This window comes from Bufo bufo, chromosome 3 (assembly GCF_905171765.1).
Source record: "Bufo bufo chromosome 3, aBufBuf1.1, whole genome shotgun sequence".
NCBI classification, from domain to species: domain Eukaryota; kingdom Metazoa; phylum Chordata; class Amphibia; order Anura; family Bufonidae; genus Bufo; species Bufo bufo.
This window is the reverse complement of record NC_053391.1, coordinates 580,816,736-580,843,035: the sequence shown is the minus strand read 5'-3', so window position 1 is coordinate 580,843,035 and position 26,300 is coordinate 580,816,736. Positions and strand designations below refer to the sequence as shown.

The following is a 26,300-nucleotide window of genomic DNA, read 5'->3' as shown; positions in this document are numbered from 1 at the left end:
CCCATGAACTGTGTCTAATATTGCAGCTCCGGCTTATTACCTAAAATGAGACTGTTGAAATTTCAGCGACAGTCCCTGGGCAACAGTCAATATGACAGGAGCACCATGTTTCTTCAAATCTCATAAATCTCCTTTAAGGGTGGATAAACATGTATGATAAAGATGATAACTTGATGCTGTATGTTATAAGTTGACCAAATGTGTAGATATATCACCAACTCATGGGACAGACATAGACAGTGGGGAGCCCCTGTGCGGGAATAGTATGTGGGCCAGTTTATCACGTAACTTATCGAGAGTATGGGGCTCATCATAGTGGTCCTTACTTCTTTATATGACTCTAATCAAAAATCACAGAAAAAGAGAAAAAACATCCTGCACGATATGATAGCTGAATATGCGGATGTGCATGGCTACATTAATGAAAGAAAAATCACAAAAAATAATGCACTAAAACAATAGATGCAAACATAATATATGGACTAAACCCTCACTCTAATACTAAAATCTGAGACTCTCAGCTAATATATTTTGATCAAAACACATCTGTGCTCGCCTACCCACACCAAGATGGTATCAGTCAGGCAGGTCCTACTCTAAACCTACCTATGCCTTATGGGCATCTATATTCAGGAGAGCAGACCCTGCACATATAGTGTGTTGCTCCTAGTTACCTCAACAATGGTATGTGTGCCCCTGCCAACTCATAAGGTCTATGAGACATGTTGAGAGGCTCATTGGGTAATATCCAACTCTTCTGAAGATCAAAATGTCTTGATATTCTCACCTACACTGAAAAAACTAGGAATCATATAGTACTATGGGGTATTCATTTAGTTTTTCTTTAGACTTCAGGTCTGAGAGAACTGCCATCAGATCAGATTAATATTACACCATTTGACTAGAAGTTTCCTTGTCATTCCTGTAAGGAAACAAGATTTATTCTGCCAATCTGTATCACAGGAAACCAGTTCAGTGAAAAGCATTCTGCTGCTTCTGATAACAGGAAATCGGGCAAGTGAATATTTCTCTTCTAGAACAGGAAAAGGTCCTGATTTCCCAAATGCACGGTAGAAAAACATTATTGAAGTGTTTTGCAATTGGGTGTGAGTCGTGAATAATGCTACGGTTCTCGGGTTTACTGACATTACCAGTTTTTCTGCACTGACCTGCGCTGGGATGGATGAAGCGATGAAGAGACCTTATCTTCACAGAACTTTCGCATGGCCAAAGTGCTGAGTGCCTGATCCACACTGCAAACAGGAAACGGAAACCATGCGTGTGACTGACAGCGAAGGGAAGAAGGGAGATACAGGACGAAGCACGAAGTGGAAACAATTCATAAAGTAAAATGACAAAATGAACACAAACTGCAACATCATGGAAATAGAATATGTTACTTTATAAAGAAAAACAGTCCATGCGGTTATGAAATTGTTCATTTACTTGGCATCTAGGATTTTCGCTGACTCTATGTATAACCTATATCTTCCAGCTGCTGGCAAGGCATTTTTGGAAATACAATAGCAGAAGGACCACATTTGCCAATGACTATTATACAGTATGCAATAGACCTTAGATACATATTAATTCATGGCATCTGGTATAGTGTGTACATCAGCTTATGGAGATTCAGTTGGAGTAGGGAGTTTTACAGGCAATGCTTCCTAAGAAAAGGTAGGCAGCAAATCAGCTCTCCTTAAAAAAAGGACGAAATCTGTCTCTCTGATGTGACCTTCCCTGTAAATCAATGTCTGACCCAGACTGTCCTCCAAAAGGAAGAGACACCCATCTCTACACAAGAAGGGGCACTGGTTGCCTGGGTGAGAGGCCTTTGATGTAGCTATGGGAGTGCCGTTTCTTCTTGAAGTAAATCCAGCAGTCTTAAAGGTAATGCTCCCTGGGGTTCCCCCAACTATAACTCCGTTCAGGTCTGGGTTTACATGCTATGCTTTTGCAAAGGTTCAAATTGCAATGTGATTATTATGCCTATGATAGTACAGAGTGGTGATACACAGCATATCATTCTTTCATGATAATGATAATAGTTGGACAATGGGAGGCCATTCATTCTGATGCTGATGACCTCGGATGACATTTTAACATGTCAGATTAATTTAATTTACAATGGTAACAACTAGAGTCAAATGAAAACAGTAGCTAGTTGTGAGTAAAATCACATGAAAATAACCCTGAGGCCAGTATCCAGATATACAATAACTACTTTCACAGAGGTGGAACTGGCTTGTGTAAAAGCCCCCATACACAATCAATAGCTATCAGCCTAACGTTTGTTCAGCAGATAGCTATCTCCCCCAACTCCCTCATACACATCTATGTTAGGTTCAACTGAACACTGTCAGACACATCTAATGGCAGTTTAAATCCTGGGAGAACAAAAGGATTGGGTGAACATATTCACTTTGTCCAATCCTTCTCTCCCCCGACATGATCTGTCAGTGGAGAGTCAGGAGCTCCCCTGTATACATGGCGGGGGTTACATCTGTGGGACCACCCTTGCTTAGCAGTGCAAAGTGGCTGCAATGCTAAGTATTCTACACATCGATGTGAATGTAAAGTCCCCAAAAAAAAACATTTAGCTGGCCATATACATCCAGGGCCGTATTTAACGCGGGGCAAAAAGGGCAGCTGCCCTGGGCCCAGTTGCTCCTGGGGGGCCCAAGGCAGCTGCCTCTTGAGCACCGCTGGCCAGTGGCGTAGCATGGGGGGGGCATTGCCCCAGGTGCAAAATTCCAGGTAGCGCTAGCAGGGCTGCACTGCCAATTAGGCAAAGTGAGGCGATGGCCCCAGGCCATGCAGCCTATCAGAGGCCGGGGCAGGCGGAGCGATGACGTCATCGCACTGCCTGAGCCGTACAGCGCGGGACACAAGCCGGAAGAGGCCTGCATCGCATTGCTGCCAGTCTGATGGAGGTAAGTATAAGTGCTTATTTTATTTTATATGGTACTACTTACTGGCACATGATTGGGGGGCATCTATGGGGGCACCTGTTACTTGCACATGATTGGGGGCAATCTATTGGGGGGCATCTATGGGGGCACTTCTTACTGGCACATTATTGGTGGGACTTTTTACTGGCACATTATTGGGTGGCACTATGAGGGCATCTATGGGGGCACTTCTTACTGGCACATTATTGGGAGCACTATGGGGGCATCTACTGAGGCCAAAGGAAGGGGTATTTTATATGGAGAAAGGGGGCAGAGGAACACTATCGGTGAAAGTGTATTGTGTGTGGACCAATGACACCAATGTGAATAAGCGGCATGCTCTGAAGGAGACAGATGGTCACTGCATCTCTGCAAACGAAGTTGTATCGGCAGAAAATGCTTCAATCTTCAATTTTCATGGCAGTGTCAGAATTGTACCTCCACTGAGGCTGAGGGTTGCCTTCTCCGATGAGTCACATTTTGTGCTTCTACATTGATGGAAGATGGAGAGTAAAGACACCCAGCAACCATTGCTGGAAGAACACAAGCTGGTAGTGGCAGCGTTCTGGTCTGGGGAATGTCTACATGGCATTTTCTGATCCCACTCATCCATGTGGAAGGCACTCTCAACTGATTTGGGTGTGAATCCATCCTTGCAGATCATGTACACTTATACATACTGATTGTCTTCCCTGGGGTGGATGAGATCTCTCAGCAAGACAAAGTAACATGTCACACAGCTAGAAATGTCTGACATTGGTTGGAAGAGCAGGAAAAACATTTCCAAGTATAATACTGGCTTTCTAATTCCCCAGACTTGAACCCAATTGACCATCTGTGGGACCATCTCAATTGTCGTGTTCCTTCTATGGATTCTCCCCTGTGCACCCACCAGTAGTCATTGCAGTGCAGTCAGCAAGGCTCCAGATACCTGTGACCCACCTACCAGGACCTTATTGAGTCACTCCCAGCCCGTCTAGCTGCTGTCCATGCAGCATACAATGGTTATTCTGGATATTAGCTGGTGGTCATAGTAATGTGACCCGACTGCATATTATAACATGATGAACAAGTGTCCTGAAAGGGTAGTTGACCAGCCTGCCAAAATTATTCAGAAGGTGTAACAACATTTCATTCAGGAAGTCACAAAAACATCACAAAAGAACATGCAAAAACCTCAGCTATGGTCATTGCTCGTGACACCAAAACAAGAATATTCATAACAGGATTTATGGGAATGTAGCCAGGTGGAAACCATTGCTATCCAAAAGTAACATCAAAGTTCATCTCACATCTCTAAAAACAAAACAGTTGGTTGGTCTCCAAATTTCTTGGGATAATGTTCTATAGACAAATGAGTCAAATGTGAATTATCTGGGTGATAACAGGAAGAATATTGTACCGACTGGCAAAATCAAGATAAACTACAGTGGTAGTGTGATGGTGTGGAGAAGCTTTGCTAATTCATGACCCATAAAACCTGCCATTATGGAAGGGGTCCTTATTGTCCGATCATATGTTCATAAGCCAAAGCTAGATCTTGTATCAAGGTAAAGCCCAAAAGCAAGTCTACATCTGAAAGACTGAGGAGAAACAATATGTCCCCAATAGAATCAACTAAATATATTGTGACAATGCCTGAAACAAAACAGTTCATACACAGAAGCCTGAGAAGCCAGAGTCATTTAGTTTGATCTGCTAATGCTAAAGATGGTGCAGGATATTCAGTTTTGTATGCGGGTGAATGAGATAAGGATGTTGGATAACTTTTAAAAAATGTAGTAATAATTCATATTCTGTCTTACACGTTTACTCTGGGTTCTTCTGAGGAAGGGAGAGTGAATCTACCCGAAACGCGTATGGTGAAACAAGTGATGTACCTGCATTGAAAAGCCTCCGATAATACTGTATGGCCATACAGAAGAAAATTTCTACAGTAGAGGATCAACTATTCTCATCGTCGAAAGCTGTACCCTAAGGAAATTGCGGAACAGAGTGGCAACTCCCGCGATCTTTGGAACTCCCATGAAATTCAAACCAGCTTGCTGTATGGAGCGACTGAATAAGCCGGCAAATATTTAAAGCTCCATTGAAGCAATAGGGAGACAGCAGACGCTAGACGGTAAGCCAAATATCGATTTAAAGTTTTCTACAATTCAAAGCTCATATCGACCTTAAAAGGATATGCTATAAGAGACTTTTCACATTATCAGGATTCCTGTGGACACTTTATGAACATATTGCGCTCCCAGTGAATACACCTACAACATTTTCAGTGACATTCAGTTTCTCAAATTGGGATAGAGCGCTAGAAGATAATACCCCCTCTTTCCCAAACAACAGCATATACTTGAAGTTCTTGGTGTGATATATATTATTGAATTTATCGACACTATTGAGTGGTATCGAATATTCTATTGAATATTTTAACATTGAATTTTCTACCACTCAATTTATCGAATACTAGTATCGATTATATCTACCACAATATATGTGATTGTAATATTGTATATTATTGCTACATTGTTCTTATAAATTTTATAACTTGTATTTTATGGGGATTTAATAAATATTTTCTGCATATGTCAATTTGGTTGCCAAGTGTATGAGTGCCCGCTCATTATTCTATTGTTACATTTGCCTTTTAAAAGAGGGTGGGGTGATTCCCTCTATATGAGCTTGCAGCACCATACCTTAACTACTTGCTAGTGAGCCACCACAACCTACCACTATTTCTTCTGTCTTATATTACATATTGTTGAATGATCAGAAACCTTCTGAAATTGGATGTAATTTCATCTTTAAATTTAGTTACAAATGAAATCAACCAAAGAATACCTTGCAGACACCTTGCTATAATGCATGTAGGATGCAATTACCACTCCTGTCTTCCCCTGATTTCCCTGGCAAAAGAAAGAAAAGGAAGTTACCAATTCATAGTGACACATTCTACAGCAAAGTGACGGTAGTGACCTATATTTATTTGTCTATGGATAACATTTGTACCATCCTAGTCAATACCTTGCAGTGCAGGACAACCACATGCTGTGGGTCATTGTTGAGCCAGGCCTCAATGGCTTTACAAATGGAGCATATCACATCGAGAGGTGGGGCATGGCAGTCTGGCCAGAAAAACTCCTGAACCTAAGAGACCATAAAGAAAGTTTACTTATGTAGTTATTCCGAGTATTGGTTGAGGTGGTGTTGCCTGAAAAACATTACAATATATTGGTATGTATATATACAACATATACTGTATTGGATAAGAAAAGAGACTGTCTGAATCCCACCATCACTGCCAAACCATCACTGGTACAATGGACCACCTACTATAAGCTAAAGCAGCTCTCAGCTCTAGGTGTTCCCATTCTGAGAAAGAAGAGACTTGGTGGAGTCAAAAGCAATAAAGGCAACATAAGACAGGAGGTGCTGTGTCTGAAGAAGGTGCAGGAGCCAAGGTCACAGACAAGGCCGGCTGGTCAACCACAAAGAGCTGATTTGGCATCAATTCAAGATAAAGCAGCCACCACAAGGTTCACAGGCAGATCAGTCTCATATAGCAGCTCACATATTTCCTGTATGAAAACCTATTGACGAATGTGAATGTGTTTTTGTGGTAGTGGCGGTATGTGGGAGTGGGAGGACGTGGTGGTGAGGCTGGGGGATTATGTTGAAGGGTGGAGGGCTGGTGGGATATGGGAAAAAAACACAAGAAATAAAATATATTGAGTAATACTAATGAAAGAGAAACACAATGGGTAAGATTTATTAATGCGGTCTATTTGATCGCCAACATAAACGTAGACCTGGCAGTAAGAAAAAGCAGAAAATTTTGTTACAGTGGTGAGTGGTGTTCGATAAATCTGGCACATCTTGGTGCATGTTACACTCTTTTATCTGCACAGAACCATATGAACTTTATGGTTCGCAAATTAAAAATAACGTCTGAGTTACATCAGCAGCATTTTGTGCCAAGTATAGGACATGTTCTATCTTTTTGCGTAACAGATAGTGTTGATCGAACATGCTTAGCCGAACACCAGTTCGGCTCGAGAATCGCGATGCTCGGCACATCGCGGTGTTTGGCCGAATACCGCGTGTGCTCGAGCGCGATGCTTGAGTCTCCTCCCCGCACATTTGTTGTCTGCTACGCAGCCAATAAACATGCAGGTAAGTACTGCTACTCACTGTAATGCCGTAGCCATGTTGGTTACTGGCATTGCAGTGATTGGCTGGCCAAAACGAGTCATCGGGTGCTATAAAGCACCGATGACACGTGGTTTGGCTCAGTGTTAGGCCTCATGCACAAGACCGTTGTTCGGGTCCGCATCCGAGCCGCAGTTTTTGCGGCTCGGGTGAGGACCTATTCACTTTAACGGGGCCGCAAAAAATGCTGACAGCACTCCGTGTGCTGTCCACATCCGTTGCTCCGTTCAGTGGCCCCGCAAAAAAAATAGAACATGTCCTATTCTTGTCCGTTTTGCAGACAAGAATAGGCATTTCTTCAATGGGCCTTCCGTTCCGCAAATTGTGGAAGGCACATGGGAGGCTTCTGTTTTTTGCGGATCCGCGGATTGCGGACTGCAAAAAACTGAACGGTCGTGTGCATGAGGCCTTAGTCAGGGAGAACTGTGCTGTAGAAGGGACAGATAGTGTAGGGAATTGATTCAATTGAATTTTATATTTTTGTTAGGCAGGGTTGGTGTTAGAGACCCAAAAGTCCTTTTAAGGACTATTGTTGTATCTGGCAGCAATATATATTTTTAGCGCAACCTGCGCTAAATTGCGTGCAATTGTTTGGCCGCTGCATTACCGGCGCGACATTGCCTGCGCTACATCTCCAGTATAACGTTAGCGAATCCAAACTATCAGTGACATTCAGTGTAATTTTTTCACTGCTGGTGACAGCGACATTACCTGTGCTATATATATCTCCTGTATAACGTTTGCCCATCTTAAATATCAGTGACATTCAGTCAAATTTTTTTGTTGCTGGTTGCAGCAACATTACCTGCGTTACATCTCCACTATAACGTTAGCACATATGAAATATCAGTGACATTCAGTGTAATTTTTTTGCTGCTGTGGCAGCAACATTACCTGTGCTACTTCTTCTGTATAACGTTTGCCCATCCTAAATATCAGTGACATTCAGTCTAATTTTTTCTCTGCTGGTGACAGCGACATTACCTGCGCTACATCTCCTGTATAACGTTTGCCCATCCTAAATATCAGTGACATTCAGTCTAATTTATTTGCGCATACACTTACAAAACCTGCGCTACTGTACGTGTGACATACTTGCAAGCATATATACCATTTAATATGCGGAAGGCAAGCAGTAAGAGACGGGGAAGTGGCCATGCTGCTGCTGATGCACACAGAGGCCGTGGCCCTGTGCGCGGTGAAACTGTGCTTGCTGCCAGAGCACAAGAAACACACTCATCCACAATACCTAGCATTATGTCCCAGTTTGCAGGGTGGCGTAGGACACCACTCTCGACGTCACACCAGTGCGACCAGGTGGTCGGTTGGATTGCAGTAGATAGTACTTCCAGTCGGTTAAGCACCACCCTGTCTTCCACAAAGTCCAGTCTCAGTAGCCAAGAGTCTGATCAACAGATTCCTTGCCCTGATCCTTCTTCCTCCCACCATAGAGAGTCTTTGCAAACAAGTGATTCCACACTCGGATATTCCGAGGAGCTCTTTTCATCGCCATTCCTTAATTTGGGCCTCTCGCCAAGCCCGTTTGAAGAGGGACATGAGGAGATCCTGTGCCCTGATTCCCAAACTCTTGAGCATCCACAGTCAGAAGAAGATGGCGGTGGGGAACGGCAATTAGTGTTTCACGAGTTGGATGATGATGATGAGACACAGTTGCCAATAAGTCAACCGCAATTATTCTCAAGAGGTTGATGATGGGGATGAGACACAGTTGTCAATAAGTGAGGTTGTTAGGTGAACAACTCAGGAGGATGATCAGAGTGAGGAAGTGGAAGAGGAGGTGGTGGACGATGAAATCACTGACACAACCTGGGAAGGTGGCAAGCCGAGTGAGGACAGCAGTACAGAGGTGGAGTGATCCGCAGCAACGCAACAGGCTGGAAGAGGCAGTGTGGTGGCAAAAGGAAGAAGGCGGGCCGCAACAAACAGGCCTGCAACTGTTCCCCGGAGCACCCCCTTGCGAAAATCTCCCTTGCCAAGGGGTAGGTGTTCCGCAGTCTGGCACTTTTTTGTTGAAAGTGCGGACAATAAAATAATTGTAATTTGCAACCTGTGCCGTACCAAAATGAGCAGGGGCGTGAACACTAGCAATTTCACCACCACCAGCATGATCCGCCACATGGCATCAAAGCACCCTAATAGGTGGGCTGAACGCCTGGGTCCACAATCAGTGTCTGCGGGTCACACCACTGCCTCCTCTTCCCGTGTTACGTGCTGGCCAATCCCCTGTCCAAGACGCAGGCCCGGATGCCTCCCGCCCTGCACCTGGACTTTCGCAAACACCATCAGCTAGCACATCCACTTCTGTGTCCCAGCGCAGTGTACAGATATCTATACCCCAGGCCTTTGAACGAAAGCGCAAATACCCAGCCACCCACCCACAGGCCATAGCTCTAAATGCGCACCTTTCCAAATTGCTGGCCCTGGAAATGTTGCCATTTAGGCTTGTGGACATGTGAACGCATTTTGGCCAACACCGATTACTGGTTGTTCACCCCCGCTACAAAGAGAACTTCTCATCTCTCATTCCTGTGGTGGAGAGGACTAGCAAAATGGTGCAATACCACAAGGTCCTTTGGAAAAATTGCTCCAAAAATTTCCAGCTGACAACGCTGGCGGCAGAGTACGTAGTTCCTTGGGCAACCGAGGAGACGAGACGAGGGGAACACACAGCAGTTCCAACAGAGGCAGGGCAACACTCTCCAAGGCCTGGGACAGTTTCATGACACCCCGCCAGCACCCTCATGCTGATGCATGGCCTACTGTCACAAGGAGGGAAACATTTTGGAAGATGGTGAAGGAGTACGTAGCAGACCGTGTCTGGGTCCTCAATGATCCCTCTGTGCCTTACAACTACTGGGTGTCCAAGCTGGACACGTGGCATGAACTGGCGCTCTACGCCTTGGAGGTGCTGGCCTGCCCTGCCGCTAGCGTTTTGTCTGAGCGGGTATCTAGTGCTGCTGGGGGCATAATAACTGATAAGCGCATCCAACTGTGAACTGAAAATGCTGACCGGTTGACTCTTATAAAAATGAACAAGGCCTGGATTGCCCCTGACTTCTCACTTCCACCAGAGGAAAGCGGCTGAACATAAAGGCACTTTAAATTTGGCTTTTATGATGTATTGAATACACTGTATTTCCATGCACCTCTTCCACCACAAAAAAGGGTGTATGGTATCATCCTTTTCTCGTCCTCCTCCTCCTCCATCATATCAACATGCTTAATAGGCTGCCCTCGCTCCTAAAGTTTTAGAGGGTCCGCTCAGCAGCAGGCTCTTGCCCATAATTTTTTCCATGGTCAGATCAGCAGCAGGCACTCGACCCTAATGTTTTAAAGAATCAGCTCACCAGCAGACCCTTAACCATAATTTTTTCGATGGTCAGCTCAGCAGCAGGCCCTCACCCATAATTTTTTCCAAGGTCAAATCAGCAGCAGGCCCTCGCTCCTAATGTTTTAGATGGTCAGCTCAGCAGCAGACCCTCACCCCTATTTTTTTAGATGGTCAGCTGAGCAGCAGACCCTCACCCCTAATTTTTTACATGGTCAGCTCAGCAGCAGACCCTCACTCCTAATGTTTTAGAAGGTCAGATCAGCAGTAGACCCTCACCCCTAATGTTTTAGAAGGTCAGATAAGCAGCAGACCCTCACCCCTAATTTTTTAGATGGTCAGCTCAGCAGCAGACCCTTACCCCTAATGTTTTAGAAGGTCAGATCAGCAGCAGACCCTCTCCCCTAATGTTTTAGATGGTCAGATCAGCAGCAGACCCTCACTCCTAATGTTTTAGAAGGTCAGATCAGCAGCAGACCCTCACCCCTAATTTTTTAGATAGTCAGCTCAGCAGCAGACCCTCACCCCTAATTTTTTAGATCATCAGCTCAGCGGCAGACCCTCACCCCTAATTTTTTAGATCGTCAGCTCAGCAGCAGACCCTCACCCCTAATTTTTTAGATCGTCAGCTCAGCAGCAGACCCTCACCCATAATGTTTTAGATGGTCAGATCAGCAGCAGGCCCTCGCCCCTAATATTTTAGAGGGTCAGCAGCAGGCCCTTGCTCCTAATGTTTTTGAGGGTCACGAGCAGGCCATCAATCATCATTTTTCAAGGGTGTGTATGATGCCCTCCTTCATGTGTAATAAAGGGTGTATTGGAGTGCCGGTTCCTTGTAATTTTTGGCAGCCCTTTCACTTAGTGCATAGGCTTTATGAGTGTAGGAGTCCCACTACCTGAACAATTGTACCACAATGTGAATGAGGCCCTCCTTTATGTGATATACAGGTTATATCGGAGTGCCTCTTCCTTGTAATTTTTGCCAGCACTTGCACTTTATATACAAGTAAATATACAGGAAAGAATCTTTCATAACAATTTTTCCTCTAAAATCTATTTTATCTTCGGTTTTGTGCATATTATTGCCAGTCTGTAAAAGTGGCTTACTACTCGGACTTCATCGTTTCCAGCAGCGACCTGGGAGTCCAAGATGCATCCAGACATCCTCCCCATGCTGTTCCCGAACCATTTCAGTTGGGTTTCCAAGAATTTCTGAACTTTTCATGTGAACCAGACACCCTCCCCTCTTCAGAGCAGGGGGTGCCTGGTTTAATGCTCGGGTTATCCTATTGACTTCCATTGTGCTTGGGTGTTCGGTAGAGTACCCGAGCATCCCAAAGGTGTTCTACACTTTGGTGCTCGATCAACACTAGTAACAGACAAACGGACGCAGAAAGCACACAGATCATCCATGTGCTTTCCTCATCCATATGTCTGATCCGCAAAAAGATAGAAATTTTCAGCAAATGGACCCTTTGAAGTTAATGGGTCCGCAAAAAATGCAGACAGCACACGGATCGCATCCGTATTTGGTGGATCTATGATTTGTGGGCTGCAAAATGGATACGGTCATGTGTATGGGACCTTATACCACCATCTGTTCTTTTTTGGTGCAAATCAATAATAAATTTGGATAAATTCATTTGCAACAAAATTCCATCTCAACTACGATAGTAAATCTGCCCCAGTATCTTTTATCACAGTTCATGTGAATAGCATTTCTGTAAATTGTGACAACCCTCGGCCAGTTGAGCGTCATGCCTTTACCTTTGGGTTGAGCTTTCTAATATCATGTCGTTTTCTTGACAGGTTGAAAAACTGTAAAAAAAATAATTTGAATCAAGAATGAAAAAGTAAAATATTAGCAATTGTATCTGATAATATAAATGAATACAACCTACATTGTTGATCCAGAGGAAGGCAAAAACCACGAGGCAGAAAAAAAACCTCTCCTTATCCACGCCAAGCCTCTATATAAAGTAGAGTCATTGCGTGGCTTCCACTGAGACATCAAAATGCATAACTGTGACAGCAAATCATGACATGGCACTACCATAACATTGCATTTATAAGGGCTGTGCCATGTTTCGCTGCAATAGTTATATTATGTGAAATCTCAGTCGAGGTGGCGTCCTAAACAGAGACCTAGTGTTAATGGATCAGGTTCTACTGAAGGTCGTATCTCAAGGACAAATACCGAGGGGTGAAGTTTTATATGTGATGGGCTCCAAAAGCTCTTACTAGGTATTTATCCTCATGTTTGGATCTCAGCATGCTTGCCACCTCCCGCAGATTGCTTCGATATCGCTGTTCCTCCAGGATGGTGTGGAAGAAGACGCTAATGATACGTTCAGTGATATACGTCAGGTCCAGGTCATAGCTGCGCTGAATCACTTGGTCCAAGCTAAAACTTCTGTATTAAAGAAAGTACAGTAGATTTACTAATTCCAGTAAAAACCTGTCACACTTTATTTTTAGAAATAGGAAGTCAAGGAGCCTGAAGAGATCACAGCAGAATGATCCTCAATCCCTAATTATAATGGTGGAATTTAGCATTACAAGCAGAACTGCAAACATAAGTAGACTGCTTCTTTTATAGGACTAAGGCAGTAAGAAGGATCTACCCTTAGAGAAGTAATAATGGTCTAGTTTCGAAGCAGATAGAAGGACTCACCCCCAGAGCTGTAAGGATCTACTCTAAGAGCAGCAATAAAGATCTACTCTCAGAGCAGAAAGAAGGATCTACCATCAGAGCAATAATAAGGATCTACCCTCAGAGAAGTAAGAAGGATCTACCATCACAGCAGTACGAAGGATCTACCCTCAGAGAAGTAAGAAGGATCTACCTTCAAAGAAGTATGAATGAGAAACCCTCGGAGCAAAAAAAAAGAATTAAAAATCTACCCTTAGAGCAGTAAGAAGGATCTACTATCACAGCAGTAATAAGCATCTAACCTTGGAGCAGCAAGAAGGATCTACCCTCAGTGTAGTAAGAAGGATCTACCCCCAAAGCAGTAAGAAGAATCGACCATCAGAAAAAAAAGAAGAATGAACCCTCAGAGCAGAAAGAAGTATCTACCATCAGAGCATTAATAATTAAACCTTGGTGCAGCAAGAAGGATCTAGCCCCCCCCCCCCCCCATCCCCGAGCATTAAGAAGGATCATCCCTCAGAGCAGTAATAATGATCAACCCTCAGAGAGAAGAATTAGCAACCCTCAGAGACACAAAAAACAAACAAAAAAAACCCCTCAGAACAGAGAGAAGAATTAACCCTTAGGGCAGTAAGAAGGATCTACCCTCACAGCAGTAATAAGGATCAATCTACCTTCAGAGCAGTATCAGTGATCAACCCCCAGGGGTTTAAGAAGGATCGACCCTCACCTTGGCAGAGAGCTCCTCTGTTTGACATTGAGAGATTTGGTGGAACCCTGAAAAATACAACAACATAGCAACTCAGCATATCACATGAACAAAAAGGTATGTGATCACTGCAAATGTAGTCAGGGTTGTGTCATGCATCTATCTATCTATCTAATCTATCCATTATTTGTTCACTCAGTGATTGTGCCTGTATGCAGGGATGACCATCAACCTCTGGTTGAGAGCAGGGCAGGCTGGGCACTGGTTCCTACTGCCTTAGAAGCCCAGCATGAGTGTGGATTTATAATGGTTTAGTTCATATCAAATCATATAAAGCTTCTCAGATGGCACAGCATATAAAGGCTGGCAGGGGTGCTGTAACATACAGTAATGCTGTTTCTTATTTCCACAGTGAATAAGCTATACAGTTCTCAGCGGAGCCACCACTCCCCTTGTTTCTCTCTTGTTCAGCTCAGGATTGCAAAACTCTAATGAGAAAAGTGGTTTGTGGTGTTTATCCAGGAGCAACAACAGCACAAAAAGTGGAATAAATCCAGGAGGTCCTGAATAACAACTAGCTGTAGTCAGGAAAGAATATGTTCAACCCAGAACATAATGTTACAGGTATACACACAAAAATATTTGGTAACTTTATAAATGTATTTCATTCATTATCTTGAACTAAACCTAAATTACATTCTGTAGTGTACTTCAAGCTGCATTCGCACTTCTGTCGGATGATATTGGAAATAGTCAAAGAAACTATAATGTAGTGGGACCGATAAGCTAGCCATGCACATTAGATGTATTTTGGCTGAATCCCCTGCTTTGAGTGGAACAGGCCGACACTCTAATGTGTATGTAGGGCCTCCAACAGCTATCTAATGTCTATAGCCAGCAGTAGTTTTACCTACATAATATTACTGTACAGTACAGGGTTGGTGATAACAATTCTCTCCAGAAAGAAAATCACTAGAACAAGCTCTGGGCAGCCCATTAGAAATGCAAGAAGATTTCAGCTCTGAAGCTTGCAGTGTTGTGAATGCAGCTCTGGGCAATACATCAGGCTGTAATCAGGGTCAGTCAATATCAATGATGATATGTATTTACAAAAGATAATCAATTCTATGCAAATTGTAAAATGGTGGCAAAGAGTGGTACTTAAAAGGGTTCTCCGGGCTTTTAATATTGATGCCCTGTCCTCAGGAAAGGTCATCTATATCAAATCAGCAGGGGTCCGACAACCGGCACCCACGTCGATCAGCTGTATGGAGGGAAGACGTGGGTGCCGATCAGGATAGGTCATCAATATTAAAAGCCCGGAGAACCTCTTTAAAAGGGTTCATTATTTTTTTAAACTTTATGTGGTGTAATTTTTTCTTTTTACATACCACCCCATATATCCCCCTTGTTATACACATCAGGATCTCTGGAAGCAAAGAAATGTTTCCCTGTGTGGATTTTTTTGTATTCTTTAAATGGGAACATATTTTGTGACAGTCCGATTTTTCACCAGACAAAAGCAGCTGTTCACTGTTTAGAGGAGCTCATTATTGATCCAAAGAGGCTTCAACAGGTTCTAAACCTCTGAGCTTTCAATATAGCAAATGTGGTAGGGTAATTTATGTCATGGGCATACCCCCGCTGCACCATTTGCACTTTTATTAAAATAGCGTTCCTTATTGGCCTCATATGCAGTTCAGTTCTGGGCACCAATCCATAGAAAGGATGCCCTGGAGCTGGTGAAAGTACAAAGAAGAGCGACTAAACGGATAAGGGGCATGGAGGGTCTTAGTTATGAGGATAGATTAAAAGAATTAAATTTAGTCTTGAGAAGAAATATATAAGGGGAGACATGATCAACCTATACAAAAATATATAAATGGGCCATACAAAAATATGGTGAGAAAATGTTCCATGTAAAACCCCCTCAAAAGACAAGGGGGCACTGCCTCCGACTGGAGAGGAAAAAGTTCAGTCTCTAGAGGCATCAAAGCTTCTTTACTGTGAGAATTGTGAATCTGTGGAATAGACTTCCTCAGGACGTGGTCACAGCAGGAACAGAGGACAGTATTAAAAAGGGCCTAGAGAAATTCTTAAAAGTAAATGACATTAATGCTTATGAAAATTTCTAGAAATCTGGGTCTTGCTCCTTTTATCTTAAATTCACATCCCCACCTCTTCCTTGGTTGAACTTGATGGACTTATGTCTTTTTTCAACCGTATTAACTATGTAACCATGTAAATACATAGTCATGCTGTGGTTAAGTCAGGCGTCTTACAGGGGTGTAGTAAATATCCATATCATATATACATGTGTAGAATATATATAGATTTAAGAAATATTATTCCAGAGTGCGTCCCTGAATTTTCCTTCCTCCCACCCCTCCTCCTCCTCCTCATCGTCTTCTCTAGAACTGGCTGTGTCACTTTCTCCTTACTTTCAGCCAACATAAACTTGACACAGAAACGCAGCCACGTCCTGCTCATTTCCATCACCCTTTCCTTGCCAGCCCCTCCGCTTTCCCTGTATTGATTAATCCCCTTCCTCCTTACCATGTGCTGGATGCACGGGCCGGGAGCCGTTCTTCTTCTCTGCATGACAGGACACATGTTAGTACATACATGGCAGTTTGCATCCCAATCTGAGGGATTTCACATAGGGATTTTGCAAATATGACACGGCCTGATGTTTCCCTGGCTAAAAAGTTGCAATTCACATACTGCTAAGTCTAATGGGAACAAATAAAATCAGAATAATCATAACATATGAGTGGGACTTATCTGGATGGCCAGGGCTTAGCGCGGCCCATTGGATTTACTATAACTTAAGCCAGTTAGTTGGGGTAAGTTCTAGCTGAAGTCTACAGCAGCCCATAGCTGGCATAGATTTGAGTTTCTGGCGCACGGCAGGGCAGAGATGCGCCTAATATACTGTATTAAGAGACATCTGCCTCTTAATAAATTAGGCACATCTCACATACACTTTTCCAATAGATGAGAGAAGAAAAACAGAAGCCGCGCTGACTTGTTGTGTGGTTTAGTGAAATAGGGTAATAACACAATATGTGGTTTGTTTGGATACCCAATATAAACAGACTAAATATTCGCTGACTCCTCGATTCAAATAATTAAATGTCTCAATAGTCTATGGCAGATAAGAATCCAGTAGTCGGATACAGTGTGTGCATAAAAATAGGCAACGGACACTTACTGGTATGCGCACTGCCAGGCACGCGTGGTGCTATAGTTAGAGTCGTATGTCCCTGGTTACAATTCTCCTGTTGGTGTCTCTCCCAGTCCTATCTTCTGCTCACCTCGTGTCACGCGCGTAGCTCCGGCCGGTAGCTCGGGCGCAGGGAAGCGATGGTTACTCGTCGTCCTGGAAACCTTTCGTGTGACGTCACACCCGAAGCTAGGGAAGCCTCTTGGGTCCACAATACCTCTGACGCGTTTCGGAATAAGCGTATTCCTTCCTCAGGGATCCCGTACGAATCTAAATATAGCACCATACGTGCCTGGCAGTGCGCATACCAGTAAGTGTCCGTTGCCTATTTTTATGCATACACTGTATCCGACTACTGGATTCTTATCTGCCATAGACTATTGAGACATTTAACTATTTGAATCGAGGAGTCAGCGAATATTTAGTCTGTTTATATTGGGTATCCAAACAAACTTCACATTATTGTGTTATTACCCTATTTCACTAAACCACTCAACAAGTCAGCGCGGGTTCTGTTTTTCTTCTCTTATTATTAGGTTTTCCCTATTTTATTGGGGTGTTTTTGGCAATTAACCCCATATTGGAACCCTGCAGCGACGCAGCCCACATTTAGTCTGACATTGTGCGGGCTTACCACCCCTATTTGGACGGCAGCGCTAGATTTTCCACGTGAAATTCCACTGTGAAGAATCCACATAATTTACGCCACATGTGGCCGTACCGTAAGTATTCCTACTCAATGACAACAATCAGATCTTGAAAACTGTGAAGAACTAATAAATAAAGTGTATTAGAAAGTTTTATAGCTTTTCATTATACAAAGAATATGTATTTGCTGAAACCCAAATACCCTTTATATTATTGGCAGAGCCTAATTCTAAGAGCCTCAGCGTGTAGCTGCATGACGTCTCTGCCATCCTGGACTACAAGTTTCTATAAAACAGAGATAAAAGGGTAAACTACTCACCATGTCAGCTGGTGGGGGAGAGGAGCAACCTGGGGGTACCTGCAAGCGGGGAGTAAGAGTGATGCTATGAAACAAACATATTTTCTACTTAAAGGGGTTGTGGCATGAAACATGTTACATTTTTCAAACCAGCACCTGGATGTGAATACTTTTGTAATTGCATGTAATTAAAAATTTTGTTTAGCAAGTGAGTTATTCAATAAATAGTATCTGTATAGCGCCACCTGCTGTTTTTTCTTTTCCTTATTTTTGGTCCGTCTCGCAGTCTGGCTGAACGCGCTCAGTTTAAATCTTGAACTGCCCGCCAGCCATATGTTCTGTTAGAAGCTGTGGCGGTTACAGGGAGAGAGCTGCAGCAGAAAGAACCCCCCCCCCCTAACCTGCCAGTGGAGATGAGCAAAGTTTAGAAAAATTTGATTCGGCAGCTTCACCAAAGTTAGGCTACTTTCACACTTGCGGTTTGGATGTGACTGAAAGCATTTGTGAGACGCATCCGGATGCGGATCCGTCTCACAAATGCATTGCAAGAACAGATCCGTCTCTCCGCTTGTCATGCGGACAGACGGATCCGTCTTGTATCTTTTTACACATTTTTACCGGTCTGCGTATTTTGATTGCCGGCACTAATACATTCCTATGGGGAAAAATGCCGGATCCAGCATTCAGGCAAGTCTTCATTACTCTCCATTCAGAATGCATAGGGATATGCCTGATCAGTTATTTTCCAGTATAGAGCCCCTGTGACGGAACTCTATGCCGGAAAAGAAAAGCGCTAGTGTGAAAGTACCCTTAGCCAAGAAATTCTATTTGTTAATATTAAATTTGTCACAAATCGCTATAAATCAGATATACCCAGGCCACTCTGCCTTAGGGTATGGCCACACAGAGCGGCCGTGTTGTGGTAATGCTGTGGTGAAGAACCGCACGGCCAATTAGCCCACAGTTGCCTTTCATGTAATAATGAAGACCGCGCTGTATAGTCCTCATTCATTGTTAATGGCCGCGCGGCACCTTTAATGCACATGTTGCTGGTATGGGTTTTGGCTGGTTAGGTTGGGGGAACAATATGCATATTATTGCTGTTCTTGCCTGCAATCCCCTGCAGGTTATATATCAGTAAACACAAAATATTAATCAGCTCTGGCATACCCACTTCTCCAACCCCAGCGCTCTCCTGCCCTACAGGTGGGAGCCCTTATTCTGCCATCTGCTTTTCCTACTTTTCCACATCATCTAATATCGATGAGAATATGTCATCAGGAACACCCAGCTCCTCCTCTCTCTTCATCTTGCTGACTTTTCTAGGACATGGAGACCAATAAGGATAATTTAGAAGAAGCAAATCCAGCAAAAGATGAGAATGGTCATCATTAAGACCTGGCCTCCCTAAGGGGTGCAGACTGGATGGTATTGGTTGGCACTCTGGCATTGGAATAATAAAGGCTTCCATCTTATTGGTATTGAATATTTCTCTCTGTAACTGCTGCGCCCTGTGCACTTTGATTGACAGGACCAGGCAGTAAAAAAAATCATCACACCTGGTCCTGTTAATCAAAGCGAAGAGGGCACAGCAGTTGCAGAGAGGGCAGAGCCTCTAGCTGTAACGGCATTGAAAAAGTCAAGTTAAAAGGTTGTCTGAGATAATTCAAAATCTCTGTGCTGCTGGTCCAGTCCTTCTGCTGCAGATTGTTTACAAACTGCAGAGGTGATGTGCCAGCATACAGCTTGTGACCACTGCAGCCAATCCCTGTCCTCTGCGGCAGACGACTGCGGATAGTGTTTGGCTGCAGTGGGCTCCATTTACCTTGATGTCACCGGTGCCGTTAGTAAAGAAACAGCGGCGGAAGGAATGGACCAGTGCTGGAGAAAGGGAAAGCATTGGCGTGGTCTCCTGTTCGCTCTCTAGTGCCTTTTGTAAACAGCAGCTGAAGTTTCTGTGATGGCTTTTGTACGCTGCTGAATTACATCAGTGTTCACAGGGGAGTAGGAGCTGGACAGCTCTTCTAAATTAACCCCTTAGAGGCTGCAGTCTACTGCAAATGGGACATCCAAATAGTTAGAGAGAGGAATGTAGCTCCCTCTGTCACTCCATCTGCTCCCCCTGGATGCAATCGAGGTGTCCCAATTTTACCGTTATTGTAGGGGCTTAACAACACAACACATTATTTCACTGCTAGGTTCAAACCCAGAAAACAATGGTGGAATTGTAGTTTTTATTCTGCCATTCTCCCAAAGAAAGAGTTTTTTAAAATAAATCCATAAGTTGTATGTACCCAAAATGGTGCCATGAAAGAATACTATTCATCTTGTGAAAAAAACAAGCTCTTATATGGCTACATTGATTGAAAAATAGAAAAAGTTATGACTTTCAGAAATTCTGGCAAAATAGGCTTGGTAATGAAGGCGGGTGGATGACTAAACTCACCAGTAATGAAGTGGTTAAAGGGGTTATGCCATGATTGATGTAAAAAATTAAAATCAGACATCACATAGGATATTTTTCTAACAAATCTAGAACCAGCCCTGTACTTCACATGGGTTCAGAGATCTCCCCATTCATTGTTCCAGTTGTTTTTCTAGATTATCTTAAAGGGTTTTTCTGTGATTTTAATACTGATGACCGATCAGCTGGTTTTATGGGACAGCTCGTTCTTCTACACTTGAATAGGAACAAGCCGTCCCATAGAAGTGAATGGGACGGCTTGTAATTACACCTGCTCACCACTGCGATGTCGACGGCGAGCAGGTAAACAAACAAAGAAAAGCTGCGCTCGCATGGAGCATGGCCTCCTCTTCGACCAGCTGAGGATAGGTCATCAATATTAATTAACGATTAATAGAAGAAAATTGGAGAGAGAGACTGCAGGGAGAGTTGTCATGGACGTTCCTGAGACAGGTGGCAGGAGATCAGTGAGACTAGCAACACGTGGTTTGACATGTTTTCCGTTTGGATCAAATGACGTCTGTGTTTCTAATGCTTGCCACACCTTCTTTCCCCAGGTGTGGCTATTATGGTCATTTAACCTTCTCTATTTATTGTTATTTCTCCCACTATGCTATGCAGTTCATTGCTTTGGTTGGAGTTGTGAATAGCTGGTGTGTGGATCTCGGCTGAGTTCCTGTTGTTGCCATAGCCACTTAAAGTTAAGTGTTTTCTTTCCCTTTTGTATTTTGTTTGGGTTATTTTGTGTGTTGCATTTCCCTGTTATTTGTATTAAGGCCTGAGGAAGACTCCTGTTCGTCCTTCCTTTTGGAGGAACAGGTTGTCTCAGTCCTGACATTAGTATCAGGGTCCTATAGGGTGAGTTAGGACACTAGGTATTCCGGTGTATGAACTCACCTACCTCTGGGGTCTGTTACTGGTAGTTAGTCAGGATTTTTATTAGGGTTTTCTCTAGGAGGTGTCCATCTCCTTTCCCTAGTTTCCAGGCCTTATTCCCCACCCCTTTCCCTCCTATGTTCGGTGTGGTGTTTCCCTCCCACACCCGAACGTGTGGGAGGGAACGTGACAAGAGTTCAGGGAGACTGCAGGGAGAGAGAAGGGAGACTGCAGGGAGACATGCTGCTTCAGTTTTTTTTTATTCCTATATTTACTTATTCCTACATCAGCTGTAAACTAAGATATGTAATTAAATACCAATAAGAAGGAAGCCTTTATTGTTCCGGTGCCAGCGTACCAACCAATACTGTTGCGCCCTCTGCATTTTGATTGACAGGACAAGGTGTTATGATGTTTTTACTGCCTGTCCCTGTCAAAGCGCAGAGGGCGCAGCAGTTGCAGAGAGAGCTGAGTCTCTAAGTGTAACGGCAACACCCCAGTTGCTCCTAGAGGCTCATTTGCTTATATTAATGCATCATTTTTCTGAGCAATGCAGGCACATATGAACATGGAACCAACACAGATGCCTTCAGCTGCCAAGTGCACATGTAACAAGTCAGCCAGTGTCATAGGTACAAATCTGCTGACAGATGACCTTTAAGTTGTCATTTGGGAATCCTGAATTTTCGCATACGATAGACACATAAAACCCTAACGTTGTTATACCATTTAGCGAACAATAGAGCCAAACAAATCAAACCAACTTTTTACACCTTCTACCAAGCATTTTATTAGCTTTGGCACTGTGGGGCTCTAGATGACACTTAAAGCAGCATCGTAAGACAGAGAGCTCATGAGTAGTTCTCATGCAGAAACCCGACATGTCCTCTGTAAGGCCTCTTGGACACGCATACAGCGGGTCCACAATACACAGGGGCATAGGCCGTGTGCATTCCGCATCATGGATGCGGACCCATTCACTTGAATGGGTCCGCAATCATGGAGATGCGGAACGGAAGCCTACTGAAGCACTACGCACATTTGAGCACATCCGTACGTTCGTGCTGCGGTCCTGCAAAAAAAGAGAACATATCCTATCCTTGTCCGTCTTGCAGACAAGTATCGGACATTTCTAAGAAGGCAACAAAAAAAATGGTGGCATGCACACGGTCTGAGGACCGCAATACACATACGGTGATGTGCATGAGGCCTAAGGGTACGTCCATACAGGATGTAAAATCCTCTGGAAAATATGATGCAGATTTGAGGCAAGTTACACAAAAAAACACGCAAAGAATCCACACCGCAGGTCAACTCTGCAGCATTTTTTTGTCCTGTGTGGACATCTCATAAACCAGTAGCCTTAGAAACAATATATGATAATGTACCCAATCACTGGGCAATAAACTGCATATTTACTTATTCTTATATAATCCCCACAATAAAGGGAAATTACGAAAACCAAGGTAAAGAGTATTCCAAATGAAACAGTAACTAAAATCTAAAAATGAAGAATCCTTGCTTCATGAGTCTCATGTGTCTTTATGATCCTGGGACACTTTTAGAGGGATTCTTCTAACACTAAACGCAATCACATCTCTTTAGGATTCCACCGAAACGAATCATGTAAATACGTATGAAAACTAACGTATGGAAGGAGTCACAGCCCTGGGAAAAATGGCACAAAAGATCTTTATCCAGACACATACAAACTTCAGGGGGTTGAAACTTCACAGGTCTCAAGTTTATATATAGACGGCCCTGGGAAAACCAATATATAAGACTCCTGTAGCTGCCACAAAGGATCTTTATCTGGCAGAACGTATAAACGGGCGTATTACTAGGTGAGTTCAGACCCACAGGGCGCAGGTTTATGGGCAGACGGGGAACCCTTCACCCTTGGCTCGGACAGAGGAGCCATTCACAGCAGCTCTCCCTATAGAGAGTGTCCAGCTTCTCCGCCTTATCCTGATAGGGAGGAATACTCATAAATACTAAGAAATGTGCTGGACGTGTACAAGGCATCAAATAGACTGGATGTGTAATGTACGTTTTCTAACATGCCATGCATCAGCTCTCTAAAGTCAGCAGCAGCACAGATAGAGGGGTATTGTGGAACAGGATGGGGTTTTACATACCAGGCGATTACTTATTCTGGATATACGTCACAGAAAGAAGGTAGAAATAAAGCAGATGTCACATTGAGCTGGACATGAACCTGCGCCCTGTATACAGTACAATTTTAGCTACAATTCAGCCATGGACCAAGATGAGATAAGTGACTGTAGTGCAGGGGTCCACAACCTGCGGCCCGGGGGCCACATGCATCCCTCGATATCATTCTGAGTGACCCCCAACCATCTGGTGACAGACATGTATGTCTATGTCTTCTGGCTGCTCGTATGCATTTTTCATGCATTGTCTCATTAGATGGGAAACCTGGAGGTGTAACCAGACATTTATAGTATATACTGTATGTACAATACGCCATAAATACAGTATCTTAGTTGGTAATACCCTTTTAACTTTTATTTTCGGCCCTTGGGATTCCTTCAGTCTGACAATGTGGCCCCCAACCGTCTTCAAAATGCGTTCAGTGTTACTATGGCAGCCAGGACGCTATTAAAGTCCTGGTTGCCATAGTAGTAGTGGGGAGCGGGGGAGCAGTATACTTACCGTCCGTGCGGCTCCCGGGGCGCTCCAGAATGACGTCAGAGTGCCCCATGCGCATGGATGACGTGATCCATGCGACACGTCATCCATGCGCGTGGGGCGCCCTGACGTCACTCTGAAGCGCCCCGGGAGCCGCACGGACGGTAAGTATACTGCTCCCCTGCTCCCCACTACACTTTACCATGGCAAACAGGGCTTTAGTGTCCTGGCAGCCATGGTAACCATTCAGAAAAAGCTAAACGTCGGATCTGGTAATGCGCCGAAACGACATTTAGCTTAAGGCCGGATCCGGATTAATGCTTTTCAATGGGCATTAATTCCGGATCCGGCCTTGCGGCAAGTGTTTAGGATTTTTGGCCGGAGCAAAAAGCGCAGCATGCTGCGGTATTTTCTCCTGCCAAAAAACGTTCCGGTCCGGAACTGAAGGCATCCTGATGCATCCTGAACGGATTTCTCTCCATTCAGAATGCATGGGGATAATCCTGATCAGGATTCTTCCGGCATAGAGCCCCGACGACGGAACTCTATGCCGGAACAGAACAACGCAAGTGTGAAAGAGCCCTAAGACATGTCAGGAGAGGTGACATGTCCTATTTAAGAAGAAAATGTGACAGTCTGGAGGCCATCATCCTCACCTTTCCTTCACATTTCTTGTGACTTGTAATCTTGCAGACTGGAAAACAGAAAGAGAAAAGCAGAGCATAAGACACATTATATAGACATTGCTGTTACATTGTACTGTGTTTAAAAGTCTGTGTCACACAATGTGGATCATATGCAACAAAACCCATGTTGTGTGAATTTTTGAAGCCGGAATTATGGAGTGATGGTGGCTCAAGGATTAGCACTGGTGCTTTGCAGCGCTGGGGTTCTGGGTTTGAATCTGACCAAGGACAACATCTGCAGGGAGTTTGTATGTTCTCCCCGTGTGGGTTTCCTCCCACGCTCCAAAGACATACTGATAGGGACCTTAGATTGTGAGCCCCATTGGGGAAAGCGAGTGATGATAATGTCTGTAAAGCACTGCAGAATATGTCAGTGCTATATAAGTCATATAAATATACTATATAAATCAGGGCCATTGTTGGTTAAATATGACTCCACAAACCCCTACTGGAGTGACTTTAGGACTTTTTAAGAATGTTCCAGTCATAAATCTGGAGTAAAACCCATTAACATAGCTAACCAAACCCACTTTCCCACCTACTTTTCAAAAATTGGAGTGAGTGATATAAAAATGCAAAAATTAGCAAAAATGTGGCACAAGTGACCTCAAAGGTCATAAAAGCCCTGTTTTGTGACTTTTTGAATACAGATTTCTGGAGTGCAGGACTTGATAAATTTCCCCAAAGTCTTCATATCTGACATTTTACAATACACCAAGCAGTGGTTTAAATCAGTGGTCCTCAACTACAGTCCTCAGGGCCCCCCTACCAGTCATGTTTTTAGGATTTCCTTAGTATTGGGCAGCTGATATAATTAGTGTCCATCCATCAGGATTTACCACAGGTGTTCATTCTGTGGGATACTCCTAAATCCTGACCTGCAAGTGGGCCCTGAGGACTGGAGTTGGGAAACCCTGGTTTAAATAAAGGGGGTGCAGAGCTTGTATTTGTCTTGAGGCACTTAAAAGTCACTCTACGCCATAGGAAGAGACATAGGGGAAGAATTATCAAAATTGGTGTAAAGAGACACTGGTTTAGTTGTCCATACCAACCAATTAGCTTGATCATTTCATTTTTCCAAGGAGCTCCAACAAAAGAAAGTTGGAATCTGATTGGTTGCTATGGGCAACTAAACCAGTTCTACTTTACACTAGTTTTCATAAATCTGCCCTTAAAACTTTAAACCTGGCCGCACACATTGGATTTCAACCTTTTGCTCTTGGTAAGATAAGCCATTGTGAGACTTTCTCCCCTCTTCTCTTCATGACACGCGCTTGCCCAGCCAGGCCCGGCTTGTATGTGTATGGTAGTTGTCAAGAGAGATGCATGATGGCTGGTCAGCCTAACAGATATATCATAGTTGGGGATCCTGTTACAGATTTTGCCTCGGGGCCTAGCAGGTACAAGTAAACCATATGGAACCAGTAAACGTATCCTAAGCTAAAAACAATTGGAAGTCATGATGAATTCAGAGACAGCACGAGATGGTACTTCCACCATTATAATACATTTTGATTCTTCCCTCGATGGAAGAACCATTATATTGTCAAATATCATTCAAGAATAATAATGTATAAAGAGA

At 43.7% G+C, this 26,300-nt stretch overlaps 1 protein-coding gene across 3 annotated transcripts in view; it reads right to left on the bottom strand.

The window, feature by feature from the left end:
- Window positions 1–26,300, bottom strand: part of TNS2 (tensin 2) — a 186,609-nt gene that overhangs the window by 54,021 nt on the left and 106,288 nt on the right. For all 3 annotated transcript variants that reach the window (XM_040425785.1, XM_040425787.1, XM_040425786.1), the window contains exons 3-11: window positions 24,689–24,726; window positions 18,062–18,100; window positions 16,425–16,463; window positions 13,890–13,936; window positions 12,748–12,919; window positions 12,274–12,324; window positions 5,973–6,095; window positions 5,790–5,854; window positions 1,170–1,253 (exon numbers count right to left, since the gene is read on the bottom strand). In XM_040425785.1, the coding sequence (XP_040281719.1) occupies window positions 1,170–1,253; window positions 5,790–5,854; window positions 5,973–6,095; window positions 12,274–12,324; window positions 12,748–12,919; window positions 13,890–13,936; window positions 16,425–16,463; window positions 18,062–18,100; window positions 24,689–24,726 (658 nt within the window). The remainder of the gene's footprint in view (window positions 1–1,169; window positions 1,254–5,789; window positions 5,855–5,972; window positions 6,096–12,273; window positions 12,325–12,747; window positions 12,920–13,889; window positions 13,937–16,424; window positions 16,464–18,061; window positions 18,101–24,688; window positions 24,727–26,300) is intronic.